This window comes from Falco punctatus (assembly GCF_963210335.1).
Source record: "Falco punctatus genome assembly, chromosome: 6".
In the NCBI taxonomy this organism is placed as follows: Eukaryota; Metazoa; Chordata; class Aves; order Falconiformes; family Falconidae; genus Falco; species Falco punctatus.
This window is the reverse complement of record NC_137585.1, coordinates 59,556,205-59,578,073: the sequence shown is the minus strand read 5'-3', so window position 1 is coordinate 59,578,073 and position 21,869 is coordinate 59,556,205. Positions and strand designations below refer to the sequence as shown.

At 40.0% G+C, this 21,869-nt stretch overlaps 2 protein-coding genes across 6 annotated transcripts in view; both read left to right on the top strand.

The window, feature by feature from the left end:
• The first annotated feature begins 2,553 nt into the window (after positions 1–2,553).
• On the top strand, positions 2,554–11,490 carry CCDC107 (coiled-coil domain containing 107). The gene is made up of 6 exons (XM_080392519.1): positions 2,554–3,223; positions 6,083–6,288; positions 7,562–7,628; positions 8,918–9,008; positions 10,104–10,213; positions 10,821–11,490. The coding sequence occupies exons 1-6, from the start codon at positions 2,617–2,619 to the stop codon at positions 11,093–11,095; spliced, it is 1,356 nt and encodes a 451-aa protein (XP_080248645.1). The 5' UTR covers positions 2,554–2,616; the 3' UTR covers positions 11,096–11,490.
• Positions 11,491–11,599: 109 nt separating this feature from the next.
• The window catches only part of CAPS2 (calcyphosine 2), a 33,455-nt gene continuing 23,185 nt past the window's right edge, over positions 11,600–21,869 (top strand). For 2 of the 5 annotated variants that reach the window (XM_080392514.1, XM_080392510.1), the window contains exons 1-6: positions 13,237–13,592; positions 14,211–14,317; positions 16,710–16,756; positions 18,045–18,090; positions 18,225–18,344; positions 19,269–19,310. In XM_080392514.1, coding sequence (XP_080248640.1) covers positions 14,240–14,317; positions 16,710–16,756; positions 18,045–18,090; positions 18,225–18,344; positions 19,269–19,310 — 333 coding nt within the window. In that variant the 5' untranslated portion in view covers positions 13,237–13,592; positions 14,211–14,239. Of the gene's footprint in view, positions 13,101–13,236; positions 14,318–16,709; positions 16,757–18,044; positions 18,091–18,224; positions 18,345–19,268; positions 19,311–21,869 lie in introns of those variants that run through there. The other 3 variants (XM_080392512.1, XM_080392513.1, XM_080392511.1) reach the window with 3 other exon arrangements.

The following is a 21,869-nucleotide window of genomic DNA, read 5'->3' as shown; positions in this document are numbered from 1 at the left end:
GATCCCAGTAACTTTAAGTATTTTCATTTCACAATCCAGTCTACTCAAAAAGAACCTTGCAGCTACCATTGTGTCCTGTAACATTTTCACTGTTAAGTATACTGCACAGTATTTTCATCAGTAATTTTCAGAGCGAGCTGTCTATGCATCTTTAAATACCAAGATAAGAAACTAAAGAGTCACTTTTACTAGATAAGATCTACTTGACGTTAAAATTATCATCTGTTTTAGATCAGTGAAATATTACGTGTTTGCTCATAGATGAAACTAACTACTGCAAAGCTTAGTTTTTAAATGTGGGAACAAATAAATCCATTTAAAATATTAAGTGTTCGAAGAAAAGCTTTACTTTCTCAGCAGAGTTAAGTCTATCAGAACTACTACTGAGGAATCAGAAATATATCATAAACTCCCTCTTTTTTTGTTCATGTTCTTTTTTCCCCTCTTCCTTTTTTACAAGATTTGTAAAGAGTATAATTTACTTTGGCTGGATTTTCTCCTTCTGTTAACAATTCTACTAAGGAGTACCCACATCATTTTGCAATTACTGTGATTATTTCAAACAGCATCTCCAAACTTACAGAATTCAGAACTGTGTGGCTTCACAGCTAGAGGACTTGAAATGATGTCTTACATACTTCATGTAGTACTGATACAGTGAAATGATGAGTTGAGATTTCAGTAAGGCCACTGCTTTGGACAAGAATGGATTATTACACAAGACAAAGAGGTGAACCAGTGCAGGGTTAACTGGCAGTACAGCCATTGCTTGAGATTACAAAAGACGGTAAGTTGTCAGTCACTACAAACCATATGTACAACTCTGTATTATTTACAGCCCCTACTGATTCATCTGGTAGGCACTATACAGGACACTTTACCAAAGATAACTTTTACCTGAATGCAATAACCGCAAACCTTAGTACATTTCTGCACTGCGAAAATACAGAATTTGACCTCATCATACCATGATTTAATGGCATCAACGACATAGAATGCCTGATGACTTCCAACCCAAATACTCTCTCTAATAGATGTGAAATTAGGATGGCACTGATGTTTCTTACTTAAGTATACATTATGTTCAAAAATGCATTTATTTGCCCGTGCCCCTGCAGTATTTGCCAAAGCTGTATCCCAAGTCTGCAAAACATGAAAGATGACATAATTATGCAATGTTACATTACGACCAGATCTTAAATGATCAGATAAAACCAGTCAGGCAGTGAAATACTGACAGATATCATATGCTGAGGTTTCATAAAGAAATACTTTCCCTTATTTAGGCAAGTACCCATTTTATTTTCATTGACTTTTCCTGTTGCAGCACAGACACATGAACTAATTTCATTAGACATGTTTTTTTCCCCCTCTTTGCTGTTGAAAATTAACTTTGTAAGAGCACTTGCTAGCAACTGAAAAGATGCCTGAAATGCACTTTTATCTTCAGATAAGAAATTACTGTAATATTAATTAAACATGAAACTTTTTTCTCTTTTTTGATGAACAGGTCATTGATTTCTATTTGGTACATAAAAATTATATTAAAGTAAAACTGCACAGCTACTGTAGATTCAGATGTATAAATATTTTAATTACTTTTGGAGAGCCTCCAGAAACAAACACTTACTCGTCCTATGGCACAGCTTTAAATACACATATCAGAGCATTTTACAAAGACAGTTTCATGAGGTAAACGTGCTAATATTTGGCCAGTAACTGACACCGCTACCTCTTCTTTGCAGTCTGCCAATGTTAACAAAATTTCTGACTTCTGAACGTGAACAATCTTTGGTGTGCATCTTCCAGTCATGATTGTTTTTCAGAAAGTTTCTGCTACCACCAAAGTACCTAGTTTTATGTCTTATGTAAAATATCCAGTGTTTTATTGCCTAGGTTTATTGGTGTTTGTACATTTCAGTTCACTCTTATTAGTCTCTGTGTGGATCTTACAATAACTCCACTGGCTGCCAATACTGCTTTCTCCCTAAGGCCTTTATTTTTTTCTAATTATATTTCTACATGCACCCCTTTACTCTTTAATTTTTCCTGAGTTTCCTGTTACCGAGTGCTAAAACTGAGCGCGGTGTCTTTCCACAAGCTTCTTCACTTCCACGGTTACAGCCCCTTGTCTGCCATTCTGGCTTCAAACCCACTCAAGCAAACGGCACTCTTTGCCATCAGTATCCGAGTACACGTGCCTTCCCAAGCCATCCTCAGGGTACTCATCCTTCAGCTGCTCACTGCTCAACATCCACTTTTTCTGCATCTTCTTCAGTTTTGTTTACAGCCTTCCCTGCAATAATTTTCTAGTGCAGTTTGTTTTGGTTATGACAAGCAAAGACTTCTTCCTTGCCACCAGAAATCCCCTTCAGGCTCAGTACTGCATTTCATACCCCTGCTTTTGATGGAGAGCCTAACTCTTCTGGATCAGCCCTACTGCCGGACCATTGCTTCCTCCTAAGGTGCCATTCCTTGGGTGAAATGTGAACGCCTCCAGCTGGCCTGGTCACTGCCGCCTCACTCTGCTGCTGGACTCACCTGCCTACAACCGACAGAACTCACTACAGTGTTTCCTATCAAATAAACACGACTATATTTGAACACAAACCAGTGATGCCACCCTGTCCGCCTCACCCAGGGACTACCAAAAGACCCCTGGCCAACTGCCCCATGCCTCTGGCAGGGCCCTGGCGCTACCCACGCAGCTCCAGGCCTGTCCCCAGCGGGCTGGCCAGCCTCTGGTGCGAGGCTGCTGCAGGCACACGCCACGCTCGGCCAGGGTCATGCCCACGGTGCCTGGCAAGGCAGGGGCGGCCCAGCTGCAGCCACCAGCACCGATACGGCCAGCGCCGCGGCCCGGGGCCTCGCATGAGGGGCCGCCGCCGCCCACCCCGTGGCCCTTCCAGAACCTTCCCGGCCGGGGCTCGGCCCGCAGGGCGGGGGAGCGGCGCAGCCGCCGGGCGGCGCTGTGCGGGCGGGCGGGGCGCGGCAGCCGCGCTGGGCGCCGCTCCTTGGCGCAGGACGGCGGCTGGGCGGCAGGGAGGCGGCAGGGCCATGGTGCTGTCGGCGCCACAGCAGGTGCTGGTCTCGGTGGTGCTGGTGCTCTGCGTCTTCGTCGTCATGCCCAGGATGTTCGGGGCGGGAGGCGGGCGAGCCGGCCGCACTCCGCGGGGCGCCAAGGCCGGCCCCGGCCATTACGATCTCCGTCAGCACCGCAGAGGTAGGAGCCGTGGCGGTGCCCGAGCCCGCGCTGCGGTCGGGGTTCCGTGCTCGGGGCCGGCTCGGGGGGAGCCCCCGGGCAGGGGAAGGGCCGCGCATGGGCTCGCCTCCCTCCGGCGGCGGCGGCGGAACGCGGCCCGTGACGGGGGGGCCTCGGCACACGGCTCCGGGCCGGCGCCCACCGCCTCCCGTAGCCATCCACCCCCCCAGCCCGTTTATTTTACGCTTTTTTTTTTTGTTCTTTACTGTTCTGATTTTTGTCTGTGTTGTCTTAAGAAAATAATTTCTAAATACAGGTTGAGCCCCTGGTGTTGGAAGCGTACCTTACCGGGGCAGTGTAACGAATAATGCCTGCAGGGGCACGGTTAGGTACTGTGAACCTCTGCAGGGATGAGGAGCTGAGAGGTGGAGGAGGAGAAAGCTCACTGCGCATGCTGGAGTTGCGGTAGGGAAGCCCGGCGCTGCTGTTAGTAAACAATGGCACGGGATCGTATGAGATTTCTCAGGCAGCCTTTTTGAAAAAATGCAGCGTGCTTGCTTGGAAAAGATACCGCTGAATGGGTTAGAGAGCTTACTGCTTGTTAAGGCTTGAGTGGTATACGTGTATGTTAAGCTGCGTCAGCGTACCTCAGCCGAGGGTTTAGCTCAAGGTCCAAAGGTCCACTTCAGTTTTGGAAGATAACAGAATGCGTGTATTCTTGATGTAGCTCAGTGATTCATTGATGATGCCTTCCAAGGCATTGTAAACCGAGAGAGAGAGAGAGTTGCTGTAATCCTCCAAGTTCTGCCTGTGCTTTTCCCTGGGAGGCGGACAAAGTGAGGCTTGAGTTGCTACCATGTTCTTCCCAGCTGCTAGTCTGTTTTGCTTGATTACTTTTAACTTATATGGTAGCTATCATTCCCTGTAGATCAAATTCCTTTAAAACCAGACCTTAAAAAAAGCAGCACTTCAGGTGCCTCTGATTCTACTGGTATATTGGCCCAGCACTGCGTAAAATAAGTTTCAGGCAAATTTACATGCTGTTCTCCTCTTTGGCCAGTATCTTTTCTGTTTCCTCTGAGGGATAAACTTGGTGCAGGACACTGGACTCCATTCGGATTCAGCATTCCTCCTTGGTGCCAGGAAGGTGGTGTTTCCTTTGATCACATTCTTACTTGTATGACTTGTGGGAATTTTTTCATCTGTGATATTAGGTGTTTTAGTAAGTCTCTTCATTAACATTAAAAACAAATAGAACTACAAGTAAGGAAAGAACAGTGAGTGCAAACTTAAAACTAGTAATCAGTGGGATGCATTCTGAAAGGAGGAAAACTATGTAAGATAAGGTGTGATTAGTTAGACTAGCTAGTGCACTTTTATTAAGTCTAAACCTGCTTGTGTTGAAAAGAGAATGTCAGCCTGAACTTGCATTAAATGATTAAGATAGCCTGAGTTCTGGTTGTATCAGGTAGGACGTTCAATTTTTTATGTAACTGTCCAGTTCTGTTTTGAGTTCCAGTGAGTAAGCATACAGGTGAAAGGCCTGCTCAAATGTGCATGTTGTGAACTGGTCAGTTACACATGGAAGAACTTGCAGTTATGTCTGGCACAATTTGACAGCAGAGCTGATAGTAAACGTTGCTACAGTCAGAGTCTGAAGTCATCCCTAGAAGTCCGAAAAACTTTTTTGGCTAACTCATGTTAGACAATTCTAAAACACTGTTCCAGATCTCTTATCACAAAGTATCAGCTTAGGTTAGTAGAATTAGATTCCTTTTTCTCTTGTATTTGGAAGAAGTTGTAGCCAAGCATTTGTTTCACTAGGGGTTGTAACGTAGGTTAATTTTTTTCTTTACCTGATGGTGGCTGTCTCTTGCACACTTACATTACAGTAAATTCTTGAAATGTCAGTGTTTCAGTATTAATTGATAAGGAGTGATTTGCATAATGGTCTTCTATAGAATGTGAATCTTGTTTTACCCATACTCATTCTGATAAATTATGACGAACTAAATGTTCAAAGGGATTTTTAAGTATTAAGTGTAGGCAGTCAGCTGAGAGACATCAGTGTGAAACTTCACAACCCCCCAGTCACCCTGTCTGTCTCTGCAAGCATATGCATACTTCAGCTGTTAGCATTGTTCCTCATCTGCATGTCCCATGAACCCCAGATTTAACTACCAAATAATCTAAGTCAAGCAATGACACTGGCTGGCAAATTGCATGCGAAAATGCTTCAGACTTCCAAGGTTGCATCTCTTTGCTATTGTGTGTAATCTTTTCCTGCTAAATACTTGATTTGCAGAGTTACAGCACTTCTAAGCCTGTGGGAAATGCATGTAACACGGAATTTACTGTCAAAATAGTGAAAGCAGCAACACAGCATGCGTATTTCAACACAAACTTCCTTTTTTCCAGGTCTAGACAATTCAGTTTGTACTTAACTCCTTTCTTCGTTACACAGGAAAAATATTAATGTGTAACTGTTCTCAGCATTATCAATAATTTCTCTGAGTATGCTTTAATTTCAAGATTCATGATGTTTCTTGTTACATCTACCTTTCTGTAGTTTGCTGTGGGTTTGCCAATGTTGCTGCAAAGGAAGAAGCTTGAAACTTGTATCTTAAAGAAACATAGAAACTTGGTTTGAGAGTCTTTGCTACCTAGATTTAACTTTGCGTTCAATTCATGAAAGAGTGATTTTTAATTTTATTTTTTTAAAAACTTTATTTGGAGGCAGGGCTGCCCACACCATCTTATAAGAGTGATGAACAAAGATGATCACACAAGAAAAAAAAATTTAATTCCAGTTGTGAAACTAATTGCAGTCTTAATTTCCTTTCTTACTTTGGCTTCCTTCTCTCCATGTAATTCTTTAAGGTAGCCCTCGGACAGTTCATCAAGTTCACCTGAATCCAGAACAGTCTGATAGTAACACTTACCAGAGTATTCAGCAGATGAGAAATGCAATGGAGAAAGAGATAAAGAGTGAGAGAACAAGAGGAAATGGCAGAGAGTTAGTATTCACCCTCATGCCATTGTATGCTCTTGGAGTGGGAGTGTTTGCAGCATACAAATTTCTTAAGGTAAGCCACATGAAAATGATTATATTATGGAAATTAGAAGGAAATGTAACTGGGTTTTGTTTTGGGTTTTTTTGTGCCCCGCCCCAATTCTGAGCCCAAGTATGTGGTTTTCCAAAAGCCATTTTTTGCCTGATTTGACTTTGAGTGTGAGCTCCAAAGTTAAAATTTCAGTATATCTGATTCTTCCTTATGAAGGCTTCTGACATAACCCTTTTTTGGACACTTAAGGAAGTGTCTAAGAATCTTATACTCACACCCCCCCCAACCACCCCCACCCCCAACCTCAAGTAAGAATCTGAGAACCTGAACAGTGCTGTTACCTGAGACTGTAACTTAGCCTCATCAATATTTCACTTATTTTTGTTCTTCAGAATGAGACTGAATATGGAAAGGAGGTGGATGATTCCTGCAGGATAATAGTCTTAGATAAGCAATTAGATAGAATAGTGAGTATACTCAACTTTTTATTTGGACTGTTCATTTAGTCATGCAGCTGCAACGTAGACTTTTATCCATGAAATGTGATACCTCTTCAGCCATTAGTAATTTAAAAAAGGAGGACACATAACCAGTTGGGTTTGGGTTTTTTTTAAAAATCAGTCTTGATGTGTATTATTTATAGCAAGAGATATTACAACACTTAACAATGCTGATAGTGCAGCTGGAATATTTTTGCTTGCCTTCAGGGAAAAAAAACACCTTAAACCCAAACAGGACTGGAAACAGCATCTTCATATTCGTAGTCAGTTTCATATCATCTATATGTGAGGAAAAATACCACAGCTTAGCTGTGGCTGACCAGTTTATTTTTAAAAATAAATTTAATTAGGTTGTAAATAGGATTTAAACATCATAAAACCAGTATTTCGGGTGTTATAACTCTTTACACTTGCGCTTGTGGGATTGTAATGTAAATATTTTTATAATAGCATCTTTATTACTTTAAGAAAGAAGTTTTACCTCCTAGGTAATGGTAGGAGACTGGATCCAATAACCTAGAAGGTTCTTCGCATTAAATTCTGAAAACTGGAGTTGAAACAGCAACCACTTTTTTTAAAAAAAACCTTTTTACAGCTTTTGTCAGTCATATGGTCATTGCTTAAGATCAGAAGTATTAGTTTAAGATAGGAAGAAGGCATGGCAGGAAAAAATGTTAAATTAATGGAGTGCGTTTTTGTGGGTGCTGTTTACTTTCAGTAAATGTCTAAATGCATTTTTATTTTTAATACGCAAATAATGGTGAAGTATTTTAACACAATTGTATTTATTAAAGATGAAGTCACATGAAGAAAGCCTTTCCAAAAAGGAAAAAAGTACAGAAGACAAGGCAAAGGAAACAGGTAAGATAGATGTCCATTCAGAGTGCATATGTTCACCAAAAATGTATTTCCTGCTGGAAGAAACCTACATTTTCATTGATGCAGTCCAGCTGGATGAGAGTGTGTAATGTAAGAACCTACAAAATACCCTACCTTGTTATTCTGTGTGTTTGAAACATTTAGAAGTCTGTTTGAAAACTCTGGATGGTAATATTCTTTTAAACAGCTGTAGTAATATAGTGTGATACTCTGCCTTTTAATGTCTGATGTTTCTCTCACTTAAGACATGTTTAGTTTTCTTCAGTAGAATAGGATGTTTAAATAGGATATAATAATCTTTAGCCTAATAGATATTTAAAAAGGACATAATGATCTGCTTTAGAATTGAACTGTATTGATAGTGGAACAGTGTGGATAAATGATTATAGAGACTGTTAAATTTCTAGGCCAAATTTGAGAATTGTCAAAACCATTAAATATTTATAGAAGAGACAGAATGAATGATAATGTCTTTTTCTTCATGATACAAAGTACTGTCTAATTCAGTCTGTTCTGCATGTGCCAAGAAGTGGGCTTTCCTTTTGAATAAAGAGTTATGGCACATTAGAGTTAAGCTGTTTTTCATACTTTTTTGCCCCTTGTATAGACACATTTTTAGTTAGTTAAACAACTAGTTAGCAGCCTCTTTTGGTGTCTCTGCACACCAGATCTGTAATCAGGTTCAGCAATGATTTGATATGTTGCCTACTCACCATCCTTCCTTGTTGCACTCTTCTTTCTTTGAAGTTTCATAGTATTTTAGGAGGAGTTATTCCTCTCAGCTTTAGTGCATTAAGTGTTGAATATATTTGTGAGGTGTGACTGGGCAAATTCATGACAGTATATTAAATATAAATATGCTACTTATAGCTCAAGAAGTCTTGGAACTGCATAGTTTTTGAGGCTGAAAAGGTAAGAGCCACGTTCTTGCTCAGTGTCTACCAAGGTGTCATCTGTGTGGACACTGTTGGAGTGAGGTTATTGGATGAGAATGGTGTCTGGTCACACATAGTAAGGCTTCTGTTCTTATCCTTACCACTCCCTTTTCATACTCTAGAATTTTATGGAGGAAGAAACCTTCCTGTTTCTGAATCTGTCCAACCAAACTTTAATACTCTTTTGGTATTGTAAATACTTCTTTTAAATTTTTTTTTACAATGTTCTGTCTTTCCTGTCTGCCTTCTCCCCTTCTCTGTTCCTCCCTCTGCCTCCTTCTGGTTTTTATTTTCTTTCTCTTTGTTTTTTTTTTTTTTTTTTTTTTTTTTTTTTAGAGCATCAGCTTTTAGAACTGGAGCAGCATCTAGCACAGACAGAGAAAATGTTAAATTCTTTATTGACTCAGTTGGATCCACTGTCAAACTGGTGAGTGGTCATAAAACATCTCAGTATTGTTTTTCTTTAAAATGAAGTTCTCTAAAAATAGAGTTCTTAAAGTGTTCCTTATATATACGTAAGGAACAGTGTTTAGGAACCTTCTTCAGTTACTGTTTCTGTAGCTTTTCGCAGATAACCTCTTTGCAATTTGTAATCTTTTCAATAGACGCCTCCTGTCTCTTGTTTACCAAACATAAGTGCAAAAGCTGAGACTTACCATCACATTACTGTGACTTAACAAGTTAAACTTGAATATTGGTCAAGGAGGCTAATACTGAATACTTAAGCTCAGTAGCATTTGAAAGGTATTGTGGGAATTAGATCATAGTAGAAAGTTTCTTTTGATATGATTAAAGACAAAACTAGTTATCAAGGTATAGCTGCTTATTTTTGTGTTTTGAAATTAACCTATTAAGTGATTGTGTGTGCTTCAGGGAAATAAAACTTCCCTGTTGCAGTGTAACGAGGCAGTAAGTAATATAATCTCCTTGTAGTTTTGAAGTTCTTTTCTTAAGAAGCTAGGGCCTTACTCACCTACTAGAAATAAAAATATCCATGCAGTCCATTTTTGTAGACTGAGGTCCTTCATGAAGCCTAGTTTAAAACATACAGAATTTCAGGATTGTTCCTTTAGTGTACTTCTGAACTTAACGTGTACTGAAACTATTAAGCAGCAAGTTCACTGACCAATTTGCCTAACAAATTTCTAGTAGCAATGGGGAGGAGTGAGAGTAAACATAATTGAAAAAAATGAGAAAAGCCTCTCAACTGTGAAGTTCTGTATTAGGTATTGTTGTACTAAAAATAAAATTACTTTGGATAATTGTTTCTTTTAGTAGTCATTACTCAGCTTTGGCTGTTGGGGCTGTTAGAATTCAGTGACTAGATTATTCAGTAGGTGTATGTGATGGGCTCCCCACTTCTCAAGAGACAGTTCTCAAAGAAAAGCTTGGCCTAAGTATGTTACTAACTTAACTATGGTATCTCTCCATGGAAGGAAATAACTGCAGTCTCGTGCATTATTGTCAAGCGCTCACTTTCAAGGTAATCTTTCAGCTGTTGACATCTGTCTTTTTCTCCTAGTGTTAATGCTTTAGCTTGTGAGCAGAAAGATGAAATAATGACACAGCTCCAATCAATTAGACGCCTGATGAAAGAAAGTGGATTGGATAAATCTGAAAACAAGATGAAAGGTACTTTGATTTCCTGCAGGACAGATAACTAAATAGTTTATATTTAAAAAAAATATAAACAGGTCTTACTATAATAATGTTCAGCTCCCGCATCTTAGGTGATGTGTGTGGAATTAATTTCATTCTGGTGGACTACCATTCTTCCTGTTTGAGGTGTATCTAATTTTAGAATTTTGATAGGTCTTTTTTTTTTTTTTTTAAATTAAGTTCTGAAAGACATTGAACTGGGATAGACCACACAGTCACATTCTGCTTTGTTAAAATGGGCTTCTTGAATGTGACTTCCTAAGCAGTCTGTTAGTGCTGGACTAACTTTAGTCTGAGGATTCCCAGGTGGGGAGTTCTGAGGCTGTGGGTATGCATGGCATAATAAACAGCAATATGTATATTAGTTTCAACTGGAGACTTCGAAGAGGTGCATAGTAGTCCAAGAGAGATCTTAAATGTTAAGAATGGTTCACTAGAAATTCGGGGAATTTTGCATTAGTTGAGTCTTAATGAAAGAGAGAAAACAATAAATATTCTACTTCTGAACTGACCCTAAAATTTGGGGCCTTTCTGGTAATTTAAACGTTAATTTTAATATTTTTTTTGTGTGAATTATAAGATTTCAGCCACATTTGTAATGAGAAACTTGAAGATCTCATTCAGTCATTTGCTGAACATTCTCAAGAGAAAGAAATGGATGACAGAGATGACAGTAATGAAGATTTACTTGAAGATGTTGATAGTGATTACAAAATAGAAGAGCTTGAATTACGTGATGAACGTGAAGTACATCAGTTTGAGCCAGATGTGATAGAAGATGAGCAAGAAATTATGAACAAAGATGCTGTTGAATCAGAAGAGATGGGATTGAGGAGACGTAATAGACGTGAATGAAATCTGCATATGTAAAACTTTCAAAAGTTTATGAATTATTTTTTTTATAATGTTGTATGCACTTTAAACTGTTTTGAATGAAATTATGTGCACTGCTGTATGCTTTATAAAGAGGGGTGTGATACTGCCTGTGCTCCTATTTATGATGGTTCAGTAACTTCAGTGGCAGCAGAATTTTACTCAGGATGTTTACATATTTTTTCCTATTTATTTTTTTCCTATAAAAATATTTCTGTACTCTGTATATGATGCACTATAACTATATCTGATGCTTCACTGAAATATTAGAATATATTGTAATTGAGACTATAAAAGTTTGATAAATGTAATTAGTAAGCATGGTGCCACTTGAACTTTACCTTTCTTGAGTTCATTAAAGAGCATGCACTGATGAATTTGTGCAAGATTTTTCTCTAGGGAATTACAAGCAATATGGGTTAAGTCTTAGAGATGCATTCATAGTCAGGTTTCTTTATTTAGAGAGAGGAATTTAACCACAGATAGTATTTTGAAATACTATAATGTCTGAGTTTGCCATCTCCTCAAGAATGATGTATAGTTTTGTAAGCTAGTTTAAACCTTAATGCATTACACTGAATCACTTAATTTCTTTCATTGCCTGCCACTGGTTACACTCAGCAGCTGCCTAAAAATTGATTGATACCGATTAGTAGTATATCCTTTTTCATATTTATTTTAACAAAATAGCATCTGGCCTTTTGATTCATGGTAACATGCTTTCCAACATTGGTATTGACAGCCCTGTTGCTATGTATCATTCACTAACCCAGGGCCTTGGAGGTTGTTTTTTTTTTCAAAACATTACACCAACTTGAGAGTGGCTTTTTTGGGTCAGTGTTGAGGAGAGCATTTTTGTCCTTTTCCAGAATCACTTTTTGTCCATACCTTTATTTTCTACTAAATTTTTGTTCACTTAATGCACATGCCAATGGAACTGGCACCCTTTAATGACAGAAATTACAGTAGAGGTAGATCTGACAGTAAAATGCTGTTAAATTTCCTGTTTTATTTAATTTTTGCTTTTAAGTAGGCCAGTTATAATGTCTGAACTCTTTGCCATCTTCATTCTTACAGGAAAATAACACGTGGGTTTGTTTTTATGGAGGAAATGTACTGTAGTTAAAGGGACCAAACCTGTTACCGTGTCTGGAGTGGAATTGTTGGTTCTTGTGTAGAAACAGGGCATGTCTTTGGTTCTGAAACAGATCTTGCAGGCTGAGCAGTAGCAGCATGCATAAATACACCCTTGGCATCAGTGTATTGGTAGTTTCGCAGTAAGTGAGGTTTTGCCTAGCTTTGGGAAACTGATTGACCCAAGAGCCAGGGTTTCTCAAGAGGTGACAGATTCTTCCCCCAGACTGACCAGAACCGGTACTGGGACACAGATTATTTTTTAGAAGTAACTGACTTGGAACCGTTGAAAAAAGCCCTAACTGCATGACCTCCTAGCTAACTGGCAAGTCTAATGGAAGTTAGTTTCAGTTCACTTTACAGGCTCCGCTGCACGGGGGCGGGGGGCAGCTGGGCCGCGTGCGGCCACCGCGGGTGCCTTTCGCCTCCCGCAGTCTTCGCGTGCTGGTGCTGCCTTGGTCCACAAAAGCGACCTCGGGGTAAGTATTTCTGTGCTCCTGGCCCAGCGCTACAAGCATTCCCCGTGAGCCCTTTTGCTGCCGTTTTGAAGTCCCTGATTTCAGCCGCCCCAGCGTGTTGAGGCCGCGGACCAGCGCGGCGCCCAGGTGCCCAGCTGTCCCCGCGGGCGGCTGCGGGGCCCGCACGGCGCCGGCGGCCGGGGCAGGGCTGGCAGGCCGGGGGGGCGCAGCCGCACCGCGGGCAGGGCGTTTCCTCAGGAGCGGTGGGCAGGTCGCTCCCCCTCGCAGTCGAGACGGGAACCTGCGAACCTCGCGGCTCGGGCTGGCCCCTCCGCGCTGCTGTACCCGGCAAGGCCCCCCCGGCGGCGGCCCGCCGGCAGGCGGAGGGCGGGGCGGTACGGCGGGGCGCAGGCGCGGGGGGCGGGCGGTGGGGAGCGGTTACTATGGGGACGCGTAGGGGTGGGCCCTTCCCGGCGGCCCTGCGCGGCCCGGCGGTGAGACCGGCCCGGCGGTGAGACCGCTCACGGTGAGACCTCTCCCGGGGAGACCCCTCCGGCGCCTGCCCTGCCCTGCCCTGCCCTGCCCTGCGCTTCCAGGGCCTCGGGCCCTGCCCCAGTGCGCTCCCGGGAAAACCTATCGTTTCCGTGGAGCTGCCTGAGCCCGGAATGTTTATTTTGCCTCTTAACAGTGTTGTTTGTGGTAAAGTTATTTCGGCATGTTAACCGTTAAATACAACGATGCTCTCTTCCCCCTCTGCCTTCGGCTGGGAGAGTGCTGCGCTTCATAAGAGCCTTGAGGGGGTGCGGGGACAGGGGCGCTTCGTTTGACGTCCCCTGAGAAGGGGACACGGCTGGCGGCCACCCGGCCCTCGGCTGCGATTCTGCTTGGTAAGGGAGAGGGTACTTGGGAGTTAAAACCGGCTCGGTGGGTAGAAATGCGTTCAGCTTTTGTGGATGGTGGTTTGAAGGTGGAGTGTCTGACTTCTGGGAATGAAATGCTAGGCTTTGGGTTCAAAACCGGCGGGGTGGAAGGGGAAGGCAGCAGAGCCGGAGAGTAGCGTACTGGTAAAATGTTGCCCTGGAGCCCTCAGAGGCTGGCTGTGCACCAGGAGGGCCCTTTCGTGTTCCTGAAGATACCTGATCCCAGGGCATGGTGCAACTGCAAGCCAGGTGGCAGCTCCAAGTGAAGAGTAAAAAAGGTTCGGTGTTGTCAAGGGATGGCAACTTAGTAATACTGCTATGAGAAGGCACTGAGAAGCATTAAGGGAGAGAGGGAGTTAAACTTGAGGCAAAGATGTAAATTTGAACGGGAATCTGGTTAAGCATTAGTAAGGAAAGACTGAAATTAAGAGGTGGTGAAGAAGGGAAGCCAGTAACACGTCATAGCTTGCTGAAGTCAATACCCTAATTATTGGTGATAGACATGCTCTAACGCAATAATGTTTTTTTTTTCAGAGTACTTGTATGAAAAATACATGATTTTCTCAGTAGCCTTTTCTCTTCCAGTTTATTCTGAATGCTGTCATTGAATTTGCATGGATTTGGAAGTTAAAGGAGTCACTGCATCCCCTAGAAGGCAGGCTCAGCTGTCATCAAGGGGGAAGAAATGTCAGGTATGTTAACAGAAGGCTTGTGGTTGTTTTCCTTCCTTACTTTGACATTTTAACAAACATTTCAATTTTACTTCAGGAGGCTCTTAGTTTGAGGTTATAATTCCTTCTGTAGAGAACAAAACTTTTAGAGAACTTATTTTTGTCAGAAAGTGATAGTTTAGTATGACAGCTTCTCAGATGAAGGTGAGAATTTTCAATAAAAACAGCTCTTAACTGATATTCTGGGTACTTAACTGGGATGTGGAGAACTTTGGAATGAACTAGTGCTTGCAATTAAGAGCAACAGAGGCTTCAAACCTGTATGATGTGCTGTTTCAGGCTGTTGGTAAAACAGGTAACAAGTGTGTCTATGTTTCTGTTTTGCAAGACAGCAATAAAGCAACCCCCAAAACATAATTTCAAAAGACATGATTTCTGGTTGGTTTGTAAAATCAATCTTGCTGCTCTGCATTCAGCATGAAGGGGAATTTCGTTTCCCAGGTGTTCCTAGTAGTCTACATATTGAGATAATGTAGGTGTGCAACCCTCACAAGATCACTGTAGCAGAAACTTTTCAGGCTAACTTTTGAAAGCCTGGTCACTACAAGTATGATCTTGGATTCTGAGGGCCATTGTTCTTATTATAGCTGAGGTAGATATTAATATTGTTAATAACAGTTGATTTTCCTCACAGATACTGTGTACTTTATGAAGTAAAGTTAATTGGTAATCTTCCCTCGGCCCTCAAGTACCCGTTTAACTTCCTTTTTTGTTGAATGACCCCATTAGGAATTCTTGGACTTTGGCTGCCAAGTTGCAGTTTTCCTTTTTTGTTTGATTTGGAATCAAAAAGGACTTTTTGTAAATGATATCACATCGATGTTACAATGCTTCCTTTTAACCAGTCTCTTGATAAGGAAATACCTGTGTACAAGAACAATTGGGGCATTTAGTGTAGGTTTTAAAAGAAAAGCACATTTTTCTCTAATCTTTCATCCCTTTTCTTCACCAATTCACGTGCCTCTCAGTTTCCAAATTCATGCTGCCTAGTCCATGTGATCCTTGGTGGCTTACAAAAATAAATCTTAGATTAAAATCAGGTTGAAACTATGTGCTTCACCCAATAAATGAGGACATTCAGGATGATTTTTGTTTGCTTTATTCCCAATCCGATGACTTCTGAAAAAGGAATTACATTAAGACTTCAACATCTAGAATGTGGTATGCTCGTTATCTTATCACTATTTGAAATGTTACGCAAAAATTATGTACTTGCGATTTAATGCATGGCGTTTAGTTTTGAGAGTAAGCCTGAATTGTGTTAGGTTTCTTAACGGGTTTTTACATATTTGACCACAAGGTGGTGCTGTTCATTATGTGTGCCCTTACTGGAGAGAAACTATTGTTTTAAACATGAATACCCATTTTTGAAGTCGTTAGAGGGTAGTGTTGCTGAACTGTGAACTTTTTCAGGAGCAGGCTACAGAGGGGTGTCGCAAGAAAGGAGTTACAGTTTTGTGACTGCTTTCAAACTGTGAAAGGTGTTAGGGCACTGCTGGAAATAGGACGTCTGCTCAGGTCAGACTATGATGCTGAGATCTCTAAGCTTGAGGAGTGTGTGTGTGGGGAAAAAAAAAGATGCTGGCCCTGATTCACAACATCCTCGAACCATTTTTTTTTTTTTTTTTTTTTTGTCTTCCCCTAGATTGGGAGGCCAGCTGGGGAGTTGCGGGAATTGTTACTGTGTGCTTGCCCCAGTCAGATTTCCCTAGGGATTTGGTGTTGGCTCTTTTCAGAAAGCCGTTGTGGGGTAGATGAAGCTTTGGCTCGAGTCTTTGCTTCTTGCCATGTTCTTCTTGCTCAATTGAGTTTGGAGATCTGTGTGGGACACAACCATGCAAAATAAACAGTGTGAGTACAGAAGCTGCCTTCTAGTCATCATCATGTGCTGCTATATTAAAGCTGAGATGATACAATTACACCAAGTATCAGGGCTTCTTTTCTGAGCTAGCTCCTTGTGAGCCAGCTGGCTGTCAGTGTTGCGGTTTTGGTTTAAGGGTTGGCTGAGGGGTAGGTTCCTAACCAACAAGGATAATGTGACCTAAAACCTTGTGAGCAGTGATTGCACAGAGCCTCAGGAACATGGATTATTTTTAATGCATTATTAATAGCCGATGTAGATACTGCCTTGATTCTTAATCACTGGAAATCTTTCTGTAAGGACATGATTTGCAAGAATCAACTTTCAATGAAAAGTTTTTGTTTTGTCCTTTTGTTAGTAGCATCTGAGTCAAGTATATTGGACAGATACTCAGAAGCATTGTTTTTAAATATTTCAGGGGAAGCTGAAAGAGAACTATGTATTTTGGTCCCAGTCCCCATAGGTATATAATAATGTGTCATTTTTTTGTAGGGCTGGAGACCAGATACATGGGCTACTCATGGACCTCGCCCACCAGAGTAAGTCTGCTTCTATTTTTGATCAGTTTCTTTAATTGTGCATTATTAACACAATGCATTTCCATTTGTATTGATATGCAACTCGTGTTCCATGAAATTTGTTGTCATAGGTTTGTTTTGTATGATTTATATTTAGAGTAGAATATTTGATGCATTATTTACATTGGAATTAAGTTGATATACATTTGGTTGAGCTTGACAGTAGAATTGTACTCAGAGCTTTTATATTTATACCTAATCTTTCTTGAATATTTTTAATACAATGGTCTGCAAAAGGAGAAGACATTTTTAAACCATTGGCCTTCTTTGCAGGTATTACAGTAAATGTTACAGGGAAACTGTTGTGAAGGGTTTTTACAAGCAAGGGGAAATTTTGTACGGTGCTTGTAAAATTTAAAGCTTTACAGTGACTTTGACAGATAAGCAACATCTGATATTTTAAGGACCATGTTTGATAGCTTAATTATTTTTTTGTTTACTTAAATGCCTTAGATCCAATGTATCTTTCTACATTATTTTACAAGTATGTGTGACCATTGCCTGGGATTGTTCATGTCAATTTCTGTGTACTGTCAGTTGTTCTTTAATGGAAAAAGACTGGAAATTAAGGAGCTCTCTTACTCTGTGAAGTAATCTTGTTATAATAGGGCTGTTTGAAAAGTCTTAGCGGTAAAATAGAAAAGAATATTTGTTCATGGTGCTCCAGAGTATACCTGGAATAAAGGTAGAAGGTACAGACATGCTTTGATAAGTTGGAGATGTTTATATCTCTTTAAGCAGAATAAAATACTGAAGTATAGCTGGCTTCCACTGTGTTAATCTCTTACAAAAAGTTCAGAGGTTTTTTATCCCGAGGAGCTCTTGCTTTTCTGTTGCCTATTTGTTGACTGATTATAGAGGGATGTTGACACAGACCTGCTGTGGAAGGCAGGAATGCGGAATCCCTGATTTATGATCTTGTTGCAGAAGCAGCAGGGGTGTGAAGGGGAGCTAAGATTGCTGTGCTGGAAGTGAAGAAGGGCTTTGCAGAATCCCTTTTCAGCTGCCAGGGTACTTTGCAACTGGGGAGGAGACAAACTCGGTGGCCAGTTCCTGAGCTGAAGCAAGAGGAACTAGTAGGGGTTGGATAAGTAGGCCATCTCCAGTTGTAGTGAAACTGTTCGTAGCAGGGAAATTTTTGTGAGGGCGCTAATAATAATAATAATAATGACTAATAGGCAGCTTGCTTTTACTGTAATTGAAAAACAAGATAAAGTACTGCTATTAAAACTGTTTTAACTTCCTGCAGGGTGCCATGCCTAGATCTAAGGAGGCTGGGAGATTCTGATGAAGAGGTAATTATAAATTAATTCTATCTTGAATAGTTTTTAGAACTCATGTGTAGGAGTTTATAAAAATATCACTCTAAATATAAAAAACCCACAATTGCTTGTCTCCTCTCTCCCCCCCCCTTTCCCTGTAATTTTAGGATGGGGACTCTTACACACCATACAGTGGAAGTTATCCTCATACGTGCCCTCTAGAGTCATCTTCAGATTGGAGAACATCATTACAAATGCCATATGCACATCACTGTCAGGCTCAGCAGGTCAGTCTGTCGCAACAAATACCTTTAAAATATGCCCCTTTAGCAGTAACTTAGAAAAGCACACTTAGCTTTCTTATACATGTTCTGTTTTTTTCTTTTGGTTAAACTCATATCTCTGAGTGCTATTGGTCCAAAATGTTTTTGGCGAAGTACTTTTTACTGAGAAACCTCTACAATATTTCAAAAATCCTATTTTCTGACATGCCTTAGCTCTTCTTTGTTGGTTGATACTCATTCTTTTCACTGTACTCATTTTTGAAGAGATGTATTAATAGCTATCTTTATTAACAACTCATCAAAGCAACTGAAAAATGTAATACTTTTGAAGTGGAATGTAACTTTGGTTTATCTTTCTAAACAAACTGGAACTTACAAAACCAATAAAGATAAGATTGATAGTAGTCAGTAAGTGTATGATTGAAGACGAAACCCAAGTTTAAATACTCTTTCTGTGGAGGAACGCTTACTTTTGGTGAAAAGAAAACTTTTAGAGTTATGTGCAGCCATTTTGTAGGGTTTTTCTTAAGTCTCTTTGTCTTTAAAACAGAATTGTGACATTAGCTTTGGAATTCTGTTCAATTTGTCAAACCACCTTTATTGTTTAAATTTCCTGATCACACATCAACATTTTTTTTTCCCTAGATGACTAAGAAACTTAATCACCACTAATCTTAAGTACTTTATAAGGAAAATCAGTAGTCCAGATGCTTAGATTCTGGTTTATAGTACAGTACAGCAGTGTTCAGGATCCATATCCCCTATAAAAATTTTAATAATTAATTTAATTACTCAGTTATTACATTTCCCTGAATGCAGGAAAAGTTTTCCTTTGAACTCTTATAGCTGAATTAAATTTGTTCATTTTTAAATGTGACAGGTTTTTATTTGATCATGATACATGTTTAACTTCTCTTTTTCCTTCAGTTTAAACAGATGTCTAGAAAATCTTGTCAGAACAAAACAGAGGTAAAGTAGCTGTAAAATATACACTGACAAAATCAGCAATTCAGTAGTAGAGTACTTACTGCATTTTCAGACCATATAGTGTATGTTTTAATTTCTTTTGTGTGATAGAAACTAGCTTATTGGAGACTATTCTTAATCTGCTGTTATTCCGTTAGTATTCTGAGTGTTTCAAATGTGATAATTAAAGGGAAAATACCGAACTACTGCAAACAGTAATCTTCTGTTTGTAGTCCCTATATATTCAAGAGATTAGATATCCAGAACTTTTAAGTAATTTAGGAAGAATGCAACCTACATGATTATTTTCTGTCATAATTGCGCACCATATATAACAATGGTAAAAATCTTACTACTAGTAGTATGTTTTTATTTGATTAGGGTGCAGGAAATATCCTAACTTATCAATGTTATCCCTTTTTGGAAAAATTGGAAAATATAGTGTTTAAAAATCTAATATTTCAAAAATATTTAACTTACGTAAACCTAGAAATATTTCAATGAATGCATTTAAAACAGAGGTGTAGCTAGATGGAAAAACAAATATTAATTTGTACGTAACCTATGCCCCTTGAAATGAATAATATGGTGACTTGTAGGGCAGGACTCCAAGTTGGCTGAAGCTCAAGGTGAATCTGCCAAGTTCATCATTTTCTTTGTTTCCCTAGATAACCAAATGGTTTCTCAACTTGAAAAAAACCCATTGCATTTAAATAAAACCTGAAATGGTTAAGTGTTGGGGTTTTGTGTTTTATTTTGTTTTTTAATAATGAGCTAGGAACACACTGTTTCTCAGAATATCTGTGTGCCCAGCATAGGTATTTTTGTGTGTCTGAAGATGTAATTGTGAGCATTTAAGTACGGATGGGTGGTTTTCCTGTGTATTGCATTATAAACGTGCAGTGCAGACATACTTGAGTTGCTGTACTCTTTTGAGGTCTGGATGCCTATTTTCACTACGCGCTTTACCATTTTTTTTAAAACATAAAGTTCATACATATAATACTGTCTAGCTGCAGGAAGGCTAATGGAAGGTTGTATGACTTTCTCTGTTTCTCAGGGTCTTTCTCCCTTTCTTCTCTGCTTTCCTTTATCTCTTGTTGGTTCCTTTCTGCCTTCATTATGTCTTAAATGCTGAATATGCAGGAAAATATCTTCCGTTCACTTACCCTCTTGCTCTCCTTCCCTCTCTCTCTCTTTTTGCCTGACTTTCCCCCCACCTCCCTTTCCTGTGGAGAAGATTTTCAAGCAGTTCTAAAATATTTTAATGTGTTCCTCTGAGCGGCCTTTATTTCTGCATTGCTTGCTTCTGGGGCCCTGACTGAGCATTCCTTTAGCAAGATATATTCCAGCTTCTTCAACAGCAGACTATGTAAGTAAATCTTCCCCAAATAGGTCATTTATGTAAGAATTATTTAAATATAATCTTACCATTCAGGAATTAACCAGTGAAGGGATGTGGATCCTCTTTTGAAAGAGAAAGCTGCTCTTTCAAGAAGATACATCTCTAGAGATTTTGAGAAATGGTTTTCTAGGACTGTTACACTGCTGTTGCAAGATGAGATGTATCAAGCAGAGGTGCTAGATAAGGCTGTCTTAGTTTTGTTGGCACTGAAGGAATATTAAACATTGAAGGTGTTAGTTATTCAAGAAGAGAAAGAAGAATGGAGTCTTGGCCTTCTGTCATTGGCGCTGCTTCTACTGATCCAGCCTCTGTTGTGTTGAGCACTGAAATGGGCGTAAAGTTATGAAAGTACTTAGCCTTTTCAGCTGGTGTTCTGGGGAAGGAAGTCCCAGTACTAGTACTCGTCTGCCATCCAAGAGTATTAGGTCTTCTGACTGAAAAAAATCCATCAGCTCATTTTCAGCCATGCAAAATCAAGTGTCAGAATTCCCATTTTAGTGATCTGTAACGTCATGTTATAGGACAGAACCACTAAATCTTGCCTTCTCTCTTTAAAAGTGATGTAAAACCATTTGGCTGTGTACTTTTTAAATTTAAAAATGGCAGAATATGAAGAATGCCATGAAAATTAAGCCTGAATAGGCAGTTATATTTGCATTTTTTTCTTAATGTGAAGCACACAGTCAAAAAGTTTCAGAAGTTATACTGGATGGGAATTATAAAAATGCTGTTCTCATGCAATAGGTTAACCACAGGCTTTTATATTGATTACTCGTGGGTTTAGAATTCTGTTTTGGAGCAGAAGACAATACCAGAAAATATCTGTCTGTATTGCCAACAGACAGATACAAACTAAAGTGTTGTCAGTATGAAGCAGATATGAAGCAAGAATATAAGCAGTATTCTCGGAGAATTGCAGAAAAGAAAAAAGACCACCTCCTGTGTCCAGAAGCTTCAATTAAGGTAGCTGGCAAGGAAGTAATTGCATTTTAAAATAACAGATTTATGTTGGCATTTCATTACAAAATTTGGAGAGGTTTGTGCCCGTGTGTAATTAATTTCTTCCATGTTTTTATTGTAAAGAGATAAAAACCTCTAATTTCAGCATCTATTGTGGAGTAGGAAATAAAATATAGGAAGCTTGTTTCAGTTGTTCC